The sequence below is a fragment of the Ctenocephalides felis genome, unplaced genomic scaffold, assembly GCF_003426905.1.
Source record: "Ctenocephalides felis isolate EL2017-DRISC unplaced genomic scaffold, ASM342690v1 CF-g0.4_SCAFFOLD_01886, whole genome shotgun sequence".
In the NCBI taxonomy this organism is placed as follows: domain Eukaryota; kingdom Metazoa; phylum Arthropoda; class Insecta; order Siphonaptera; family Pulicidae; genus Ctenocephalides; species Ctenocephalides felis.
Window position 1 is genome coordinate 42268938 of NW_020538040.1, and position 10980 is coordinate 42279917.

The following is a 10980-nucleotide window of genomic DNA, read 5'->3' on the forward strand; positions in this document are numbered from 1 at the left end:
ACAAATTGACTTCTATCTTCAGCATCCACCAGGATAAACAATTGGTGAAAGACATAGTTTGATTCATTTTTTTATGTTCTAAAAACATTTGTTATCAATCTAACAACCAAATTGAAGATTTAAATTTTTTTACTGTATTCCTTTACCTGAAACTATAATGCTCAATTGAAAAAATGTATACAAAATTTTTTAGAGAATAAGTTCAGGCTAAACGACTATTTGCCTTTTACAGTTTTGATATATATTGGTTTTTTGGCCAACCTATAGTATTTTAATAACATAAAAAATATAAAATGTTATTTTTTACACAAACAAGAATGTATATATTCATGTATTACCTACATGAATATTTAATTGTATATACAATATCGGTGTTTTCTATTGTTAAAAATTAATTGAATGCAAGAACTTCCCATAGAGTTTCAACACCGCGAAATTACTTGATCTGATTACAGACCTCTTCTACCGCTTATTATAAGGAAAACAACACTTTGTATGCGCCGTGCGTTTCGTGGTTCATCTCCTACCAGAAAAAGTGAAAAGTGTCGAATTACAGTGAAATTCAATTACCGTTACAAATCAATATTCACGGTTGAATTAATACTAATTGATATTTTCAGGTGAACAATTACAAAACATTTTATAGTCATACAGGGTCCAACATAAAAAATATATGCTTTTCTAAGAGCTGTTAATAATTATTAACGATATTAACCAAAAGTTTGTGTGTTGCTAAAATGTTCACATCTTGAAATTTATTTTTGAAAATTAAGTCTCCCAGTAAAAGGGTACCAACATTTGAAATGAAATACTAGCTTCTTATTTTTTTCATTGTCTTGCAAAATTCAGTAATTTCTTACACAAGATATAGTAACTTTGAACAAAATATTTTGTAATACTTAACAAAATAAATAAAGTGCAAAGCTTCTAATTTGTAATGCTAAATTAATCACTGAACTAGCCTAATTTGTTCAGTGTTCTCAAAGATATTTTATTTATATCATTATATTTTCACAAAATGAGTCTAAAATAGATCCAAGTTGTATTATAAAGAAAGATGCCTGACTGAATATATATTCAATTAGAATATTTTGTTATGGAAGACAAACTTGAACTCTCCTCCTTCTTGGTTACTTCAGATGGACTGGAAATTAAAGTTTTGGTAATGGATGACGTAAAATTTTTAATGAAAAAATAAACACATTAAATTAAAAAATAGACTATATTATTATTTAATATTTATTAAATATTAATTTATAAACTTCATTATTACTAAGCATAGATTTCAAAAATAGAGATTGAAATGTAGTAAATTCTTTACATATAATTTTTTCTATAGCAAAATTAAGCTTTATAAATCTCCCACCCGAGCTCGCTATAATATTTTTTTTTTTCAGTTTCATTGATTGATTTTCATATTTCAGGAAGAATTTTTGTGGGAGATTTGTAAATGTTCTGGTGAATTCATATATTTAAGCAATTTTGCAACTTCATGCTTACAAATTTTTACCATATTCGATACCTCCGTTTGTTAAGAATCTTTAACATTGAGTTTATAAATTGATCGTAAAATCAATAACTGAAACACATACTCAATAAAATATATTGTGCTGCATGAAAATTGTATCTTCCAAAAATCAATCACAAATTGTTGGACTTCAACTACTAATTCGTTTCATTAATCTTGTAACTTCTAAGGCTTTTTTTCATTTCTGATTTATTTTATCATCTATCTATCACAGCCTTTTTTCCTAAGCTAATATACCAGTATTTTCACTTGTAGCTGACAGAATAAACTTCGAACTTTTTCAGAAATTACTGAAATAATAATGTTTTGTTGTTTGTTTAAATCCCTTTGTTTGTTTGAAATATATTGATCCAAATTGACTTTAAATTGAAAATAGTATATCTACTTAAAGAGATCAACTCATTGTTTGCATCACAACTTTGAGATTTGAATGTTATTTTATATACTGATATTACTGATAATTATTTTATAAACTATATACACATAGATTTTATAAGCGCACAAAAGCATACAAAAGCTTCTTTATTTTTTAGTCTATTTTAAATTATAATAATTTTTATTTTATTATTATTATTTTTAAGCAAATTATGTGAAAATGTATCCCATATAACTGGGTCATTTTCGTATTATGCACTATTGTATCATAAGCACAACCTTCAATTGCTTTAAATGTTTATGCTAAATTTTGGAAAACTAGTTTTTTTCACACTTTACGATTTGTAATAAATGTTTAATATATACTATAACTTTATTAGGACATATTTTTTTAATTACGTTCCTAATTGAATTTTTGTGCTTTAACCGTTTCTTCCTAGTTGCGTAAAAATTAGCTATAAATATTTCTGCTAAAAACACAGCCGTACATATCGAACAACTGAATATGAATAGCATAAATATCGGTGCTAGTTCATCCATCGAAAAAAATGTATTTTCCACTTGGTGTATTCTGCCAATTTTTAGACTCAACTTATACCAATTATCATGTAAAAATTTCTGGCTAAAACCACCTTCAAATAATCTTAATACTACTTTGTTAATTCTATCTCTGAAAGGACTTTCTTTCAAAACCATGTAGGCCAAGATGGTTCTAGTAGGTGCTTCGTCTACTACGTGTATTAAACTGTTACCTGTTTTATTAGAGTATAAAGCATATCGATAATTTTCATTAAATATTCCTAGAGAAAATAGGGCTGAATCACGTTTGTATGCTACTTGTTTATAACTAACTTCATAATTGTCTATCAATGTGCGCCTTTGAGAGAGACGATAGTAAATAGGATCCACGTCAGTACTATTTTCGTTTGGCAAAAAATTACGCAAACCAATCGGCACCAAAATTTTCAATCCACTGTCGACCAACCTTTGCAATGTATCAAATTTATTAGATTCATGACTCACCGTCAAAATTTTTACCATGTTTCCTTGATATACAAAAGCAATAATTGTTGAAAAGATGGCAAGCGATCCAACCAGAAATCTTCTGTAGGCAATCTTTGGTTTCTTCTGCGACACTAAAAGCATGATTCCAAATAAGGTAATGCCTTTATATCCTATATCACTAGAGATTGTCCGAGATTTAACTTTTGATAAGATTTTGTTAAGATAATAGTCCATCCATAATATTATGCCATATATTATACAGGTACTAATCATTACAGTATTATCTAAAATTCCGAAAAAAGTAGGTTTACTTGTATTTTCTACAACTGGTACAACAAATGAGAGTTTCGTGTCGCCAATAGCTGGTAAGAATGTTGCATGTTCTTGGCCATATTGTTTCAAAACCCTCACGTTGAATGTGACATCAACTTTGCCATATTCTAGAAGACCTAAAACGCCTGTAAATGTACCATTTTGTGTGACACCTCCGTACATGCTATTATTTGGAGGATTGATAAAAATCGGTTTGAAGTTTATAGCTTTTGTTACAGCATTAATCATTTCTCCATCAGGCAAATTGTATCGGTAGATACTACCGTTTTTGTCTTCTACAGACTGTGCTAAACCAAATAAATTGAACATGCCAACGCGCAGAGGATGTTGATAGGCATTAAAAGTTCTCTCTCTGTGCATCCTCAATATCTTTTTGGACACTGATTCTAAATCATTATCTTTGCTTCCCGAAAATATATAAAAGCGACCTTTTTCATCATCGTTTTCTATGAATGGATTATATAATATAGCATCTAACCTATGAGTAGAATAATGTTTGTTTATGCGTTGTTCTAGAGCACTGATAGATTTGCTAGTAGACAAAAATATATTCAATAATAATGCCACAACATTAAGCATGTTATACTTCTCCCATATTATTTTCATCAAATCAGTTAAGTCGGTGGCTGAACTTTGACTTAATATAATGACTATTTTAGCATTTGAATGATTCCTTTGAAGTATTTCTAATCCTCTCATCAACATATGTTTGCTGTCAGACGCGTAAACATATCCATAATTGGCCATTTCCATTTCATTTCTATTCACCTTACGCTGAATATTATTTCTGAAATTTTAGATTAAAATTAAATTTGAATTATAGAATATTATATATAATATGTACATAATTTTATTTATTTACTCGTTATAGTCATTGTACACAATTGCCATGGACTGTTGTTCCAACAAGCATTCGAAGTAATCTTCATATTTCCTATCATTTGTTTTTGCTGATACGATAATTGCCTTCTTATTCTAAAATATACATACAATTTTTAATTATACAATTAATTTTGATAATAAAAATGTATATTGATTTTAACTAATTGATAATAGTTTTGCTTTTAATCGTTGAATGGTTTTGCTTGTACATTTATAAAAATCGCATTTTAAATTTTTCTTTATTTGATTTATTTTCTAATGTATGAAATAAAACCCGTTTAAAACGATTTTGCTTGATACGATTTCTCGCGTAATACGTCTCGGATTTGTAATATCGTTTATAACGTCGTAACACGATTTGTATTTTTGTTCATTGGTAAAAATTGAGATAGTGAAAGATTTCGATAAAAAAAAATCACAAATAGAAAATCAAACTCAATTAGTTGCCGACTTTATTACTTGCATGTTTCTACCTTACTTCACAATTTGAACAATAGAGAAAAAATTAAAGAAATATATAATTTGCGAGGTGTGCAGAAAAAAGCAAAAGGTAAAAAAATTTAATAAATTGAAAAAGTTTTTAGTGGAATGGGTTCATAAAACACGAGCTTTAAAATAGGTATATATAAGTGGTGCCATAATATGTAAAAAGGCGCATATGTGTGAAAAAAGACCTACAGATCACTGATTTTAATATTTCGAATGGCTGCAAGGATGATTTTAAAAATTGCACAACATTGTGTGCATTGAAATAACTTGGGATTAGGAAACAAATGTTAATAAACAAGATGCCAACTCTTTCTGGATTCAACATTACGAATTGCGAAACAGTTTTAACTATTTATTATTTAATGTGATGTCAGATAAAATCCACTGTTTTTAAGGAAGAAATTTGTCACGATAGCAAACCAAGTAAATAGAGGTTGACTATCCCATGTTCATGGGTATTTGTATCAATTCTTATAGGTTTGCTAACGAGTTGTCTTTGCCAGGCACGCAGCCAAAGTTGAATTATGTTGAAAATGTTGTTTGTCAAGCTGTCAATGTATCAACATCTTCATGTCAAACTAAAAAACAAGACAAAAACAAGTGATTATTTTAAATAACACATTTATAATTGCGAATAAAACCATTTGTCCATATAGTACGGACAGTAAGGTAAGGACAATCGTAGATACAAGTTTCTAAGAAGACACAAATAATTACACAAATTAAGTAGAACACAAATAAATTGTTTGGTCCTCTTTGGGACATGGCACATGAAGGAATTGAATCATACATCGTAATTCATTTAATAGAAATAGTAATAAATAACCAAAAATAAGTTTCCAGAAAACCTGAAAAAACTACCCTCAAATCAAACTTTTGCGGGTACGTTACAGGTTTGAACTAATTACTGCGTCAAGACTGTGGCAATGACGCTCAACACCTGACAGGATTGTTTTTATGGGCTTCTTCATGCTATGCAGTCGCGGGAACGTTAATAAAACTAGCCAATTTTTTAATAAAGTCACTGAGTCATTTAGTCCATATATACCATTTTGTCCGCATTTCTCCTACCATCTAGTAGAAACTTGTTGCCTAAAGTCACAATCAGTTACATTTAATATTACTTCCGGTGCATATCCGTTGCACGGATCCATATGAAATAAAACATATGTTTTAAAATATAAAACTGGATTCGACTAAATGCCTTACCTTGAAATAAGGTAAGGTGATCTTCCAGAACAAACGACTCAATGCTAAACACACATGAGCCGATTGGTCCATTTCGTATGAAGGACAGATCAATGATAAGAAAATAATTAATTTGATCATTTCACTTGCAGCTCGGTAATGCTGTTCTTTTTAATCCGAACAAGTTTGCCTTTGATTTATATGCATAATCTTTTTTATTAATGCTTTTTAATTACTATGAAAACATGTACATTGGTACTGCTATTAAATAAATAGCGATGTTTAGCTTGCTTCTTCACATTTTATAAGCTCATCGCATATTCTTATGATCATTCAATTTTATACACCATTCCATTTATCTGAATTAATTTATAATTTTATGCAGCAGACTTGCAGATAATGCAAATAGTAAAACGTAGTAACACAATGTCAATCGTAGGGTAATTAACCTCATTTAATTTTCCAAATCTTTTTTTTTTTTTCAATCTTCTTGAATTCCTAATCGTCAAAAATAAATATTTTACATATATCACATAGTATATTGTTTAATTTTTCATATCACTACACGAATTCACCATTCACCATTCTGATTTGGGAAAAAACACAAATTGATCTATACATTAATAAAGCCTTAATTAAATTGATGGTCAGTAATAGGTGCACTCGCTTTAAAAGAAGATAAACTTCAATTCAGTATATGTTTAATATATATAGAGCACATAAATACGAATACGTTTTCTACACTGTTGAAATTACAACTGCAAGTAATTGCTCGGCAATTAAATTGCTGAAGTATTGGTAGTTTATATTAATTATTTATGGCACAAGTACGTAGTACTATGAATATAACTCGTAACTGTGTATTTATACAAATATTTATCATTATATATATATATATATATATATATATATGTATATGTAGTGAACAGATTGTTTACTGGCAACTTAAGGAAAAAACCGTTGAATTTGTTCCTATGCTATCCTATCCTATATTCAGGTAATTATGATCTCGTATTATGTGTCGTAAAAAGATATTTCACGTTAAATCGTTTATAGAAAGTATCAGAATATTGCTGTTTAATAAACCAAATCCAATAGATTTTTTGTAATCCTATTTGGAGTTGATAGTTAGTATTCTGCAATTTTGCATTTTCTAGATCCTTATCTATAGTGCCATTTGTCTGTGCCATTTGTCTATAGTACCCCTACGTCTTGCTTTATATTAAAATCCCGTATAACTAATTTCTTTTTGTGCAATTTTAGAAATTGATTCAATCACTATAATAATTTACAATTGATGTAAGTTTTATCTAATGTGATAAAGGATATCGTCTATCAATTCTGCATTTATAAATAAGGCATCACATGCAATTTAAGGCATTCTTACCTTTTAGGTTAGGTTTGCTTTTATTAAAATATGCACAATTAAACTAAAAACTCGATATTGCATCAAATCATTAAAGTATATTCATTTTTATTAACTTCCCGTAGGGTAAGTTAAGTAATCGCAAAAAAATCGAAAATGAAAATTTTTGCATTTCTCGACGTTTCAAAGGTTTCTGAATATTTTGGCAGACCTTAGAAAAATGGATGTATGTATGTGTGTGTGTGTGTGTGTGTGTGCGTGTGTGTTCGGATACAAATTCTCGACGATTTCGAGAACACCGATCAACCGATTTAAATAATTTAACTAGCTGTAAGTGGAATTCTGTCTTAAGGCAATTAAGGCATCCTGCCTTAAGGCAAATTGTTGAAACTTCCCGTACCAAAAATTATTAGTTTTTTAAAAACGATTAACATTTTTGAAAAAAATTTACTTCGAAAAGATTAGATTTTTGAGAAAGGGATCGTTCAAGTATTACGTAAGCAGATTTATTACAATTATTTACCCCCCCATCCCCCTTGTCAGCAAAAGTAAGCAAAGCTCTTACCCCCTACCCCCATGCTTACGTAAACATTTTGCAAGCAATTTGCCTTAAGGCACGATGCCTTAATTTCCTTAAGACACATTTCCACTTACAGCTAGTTTAAGCTCTATTTACGCCAACTAGTACTTTTGTTGTAACAACCTTTTGTAATAACAACAATGACAAGAAGGACTACCTTGAAACTTGAACTTTTTTTTATTTTTGTTTGACGTTGAACCGTATTCTTGAAATATTTATTTGCAGTCTAAACAAAAAAACAACGAATAATTTTCCAAACCATGAAAAACAAACAAAATTAACACATTGTTTTAAAAACTTAAAAAAATTGATCAATTAACAAGATTGATCTGGGCAATATTTTACTAATCATGAATGTTCTGAGACTGAGCTTGGTGTCCAAACATACAATTCAAACGGTGCCGAAATAAGGATGTTCTAATATGAAATAAGCCAGGAAGAAAATCTAAGTATAAAAATGCATCAGTACGTTCCTAGGATATGAAATTGATGGTGGAAAAAATTAAACTATCAATTTATCATGCTATAAACGTGTTCAGCTGCTTTTTAGCTCCAAATTTTATAACAATTTGTAGCTTTGATAACAATTATTCATTTTGCATTTTAAGTATACAATAAATAACTTTCGTTAATATCATAGTTTTCAGTAAAAAAAATAATAATTAATAAATAAATTAAAGTAATTGAAAAAAATATATAAAACCCGCAACTTAATGTGTTCATATTTTTGATAATTTTACACGGATAATGAGTCAAATCAAGGTCTTCAATAAATTTTGTGCAAAAATAAAGAGTGTAGTGTGGTCGTGTTTACATAATTAATAAATGTATGTATATATATACAACACACCCAATCCGATACTAGTTTTTAATTTAAAACTTTCACCTTTCAACGTTTGCCAATGAGACACCGGCTGAGACATTCATATACAATCTTGTATTCATGCATATATACTCATTTGTATCCATAAGTATGTGATTATATATATATATCTATATATATATATATATATATATATATGCACTGATACTTATGGATGTATATTTTACTATATAGACTATATATAGAAATCATTTTTAAAATTTCCAAATATATATGACGACCTTGTATCTAGTAAAAACAGGAGAAATTGATTGACATTTTGATAAACGTTTAGCAATGTATCTATTAATATTCATGTATAATTTTACCAAATTTAATGAGGTCTATTAGCTTTGTCAACTTTTTTATTTGCTTTTTACATGACCCATTCATATTTCATGCTATATATAACTCATTTTTCTCTCACTAATTTGTAGAATTAGTGATAGACAAAAATTAAATTTTGTGTATAGAGGAGCTTTCATTTATAATTTTATTAAACGTTGGGTCACTAATGAAGCTAAAACATTTTATATATATTTTTTAAATTTAAACATATTGAATATTTGCGCTCATAAAACAGAACAAAAAAGTTGTCAAATGGCTTTTATTGAATATAATAATTATATTGTCAGAAATACAATTAATATGTGATTGACAAGTACAACTATGTCGATGTTAGTATTCAAAATTATTTATAGTCCTTTTATCCTGAAATTTTGTCTTATATTTTTGAGTTATTTTTTGTGGTTTTAGATAATAGATATATTTGTATATCTATATATATATATATATATATATATATATATATATTTATTTATTTATTTATTAATTGACTCTGTAATGCATAATGTTTCTTTTAAAGATGTTTCGATTCTATACCAGAACCCCATACTGACAAAAGTTTAATATTATATTTCGAATCACATATGGATTATTCTCATATTTTCCTTCGATTAAATTCCATATCTTTTATATTTATAAAAAACATAAAATATATTTTTTATTTTAATTATATAAATATCTTTGTGAATATTAATTTTCACATTATAAAAGCCAAAGTTTAATTATATATGGCAACAAAGCAATTACAACAGATTTTTACCACAAAATTTTACGCGTACATATAATATAGTTGAACATACTTTTGAATTAATTGGTTTTAAAATGTTTCAATATTATTTGTTATTTTTTACCCTGATGTCCTGATGATGAGACACAAGGTTTCGAAACGTTTATAGCGTATAAAATTATTTAGTAATATTAAAAAGTGATATGTGTTCATATATACATAATTTATAAAATATTTTATTATGATTATTGAAATGTATATTATTGCTGAATAAATGTTTCCTTATAGTGCGAGTTTGAAGGTATTGGCTTAGCTGATGTCTTAATGATGAATCCAGTACCTAGTGTTCATGTATACTTTCAGACATTAATTTTGTGTAAATTGAGGCATCTTAAAAAACTATTAAATATATAACAAATAAACATCTGCAATTGGCTTGTAATCATCTTATTTTGAAATTTCAAATAACCAAAATGATTTCTGCTGTTCGACTCAAAAATTCAAACCGAGGTATCTAATTATTGTCTTTGCAAAGACGTAGAAATGTAAGGTAGATGTCTTTTGTACTCAGTCTCAAAAAAGCAATAAAATTTTATTTGGAATTTACTCGTCATCGATTCGCAAAAATTTAATCTGGAAGAAAAATTTAGTCTTCTCATGATGACAGCCACTTTCTAAGACGTCTTTATTCCAATTAATACTAGTTGGTTAAATTTTATTAATTTTTCTATGACAGTATAGTTAAAGAGCAGCTTCTATCACTATTATTATATACTTTTCTCATATATATTATCATAACTAAAAAAATTTAATCTATACCATTTGTATTGGTTTCAGTTCTATTTAGTAAAATATATATAAGAATGAGAAATTATAATTGGCTTAGAAATACTCACATTAAATTTATTTGTATAAATGTTTGTAATACCTATATTTATAGTGCCTTTAAGAATATTCGAAGTTCGAAGAAATTAAGATATGTTTTATTACATTCATCATCAGTTTCAATGCTTTTGAAAGTATGGTTAAAGATCGACTTTATCAAACATGAAATTGTTGAATTGGTTTTTGTCAATCATATACGCGTGACATTTTTTTTCTTTGATACATTTTTAACTAAATTACCTAATAAAGTTATCATGGTCGTTGTGAATATTTTACTAATCGTGGCAATTAACGTGTTAAATATTTGTAAAATATATTATTAAACTTTATTTTTGATATTTTAGAATATAAATTATTACATTTTATTTTCAAGAGTAAAAATATTATTTCAAGATAAAAATATTATAAGATATAT

General features: G+C 27.7%; 1 protein-coding gene across 1 annotated transcript; it reads right to left on the reverse strand.

The window, feature by feature from the left end:
• Positions 1–1077: 1077 nt before the first annotated feature.
• Positions 1078–5893, reverse strand: LOC113374987. Its single transcript, XM_026614941.1, has 4 exons — positions 5822–5893; positions 4104–4216; positions 2502–4028; positions 1078–1144 (listed from the first exon to the last, which is right to left on the reverse strand). Exons 1-4 carry the CDS (start codon positions 5891–5893, stop codon positions 1078–1080), a joined length of 1779 nt encoding a protein of 592 aa, XP_026470726.1.
• Between the last annotated feature and the right edge of the window lie 5087 nt (positions 5894–10980).

Excerpts from the sequence above, each read along its gene's own strand:
- LOC113374987 (XM_026614941.1), bottom strand. The coding sequence starts at position 5,893 with ATGGACCAATCGGCTCATGTGTGTTTAGCATTGAGTCGTTTGTTCTGG. Across the intron at positions 4,217-5,821 it reads TCACCTTACCTTATTTCAAG|AATAAGAAGGCAATTATCGT; the intron begins GTAAGGCATTTA and ends TGTATATTTTAG. Across the intron at positions 4,029-4,103 it reads GTGTACAATGACTATAACGA|AAATAATATTCAGCGTAAGG; the intron begins GTAAATAAATAA and ends CTAAAATTTCAG.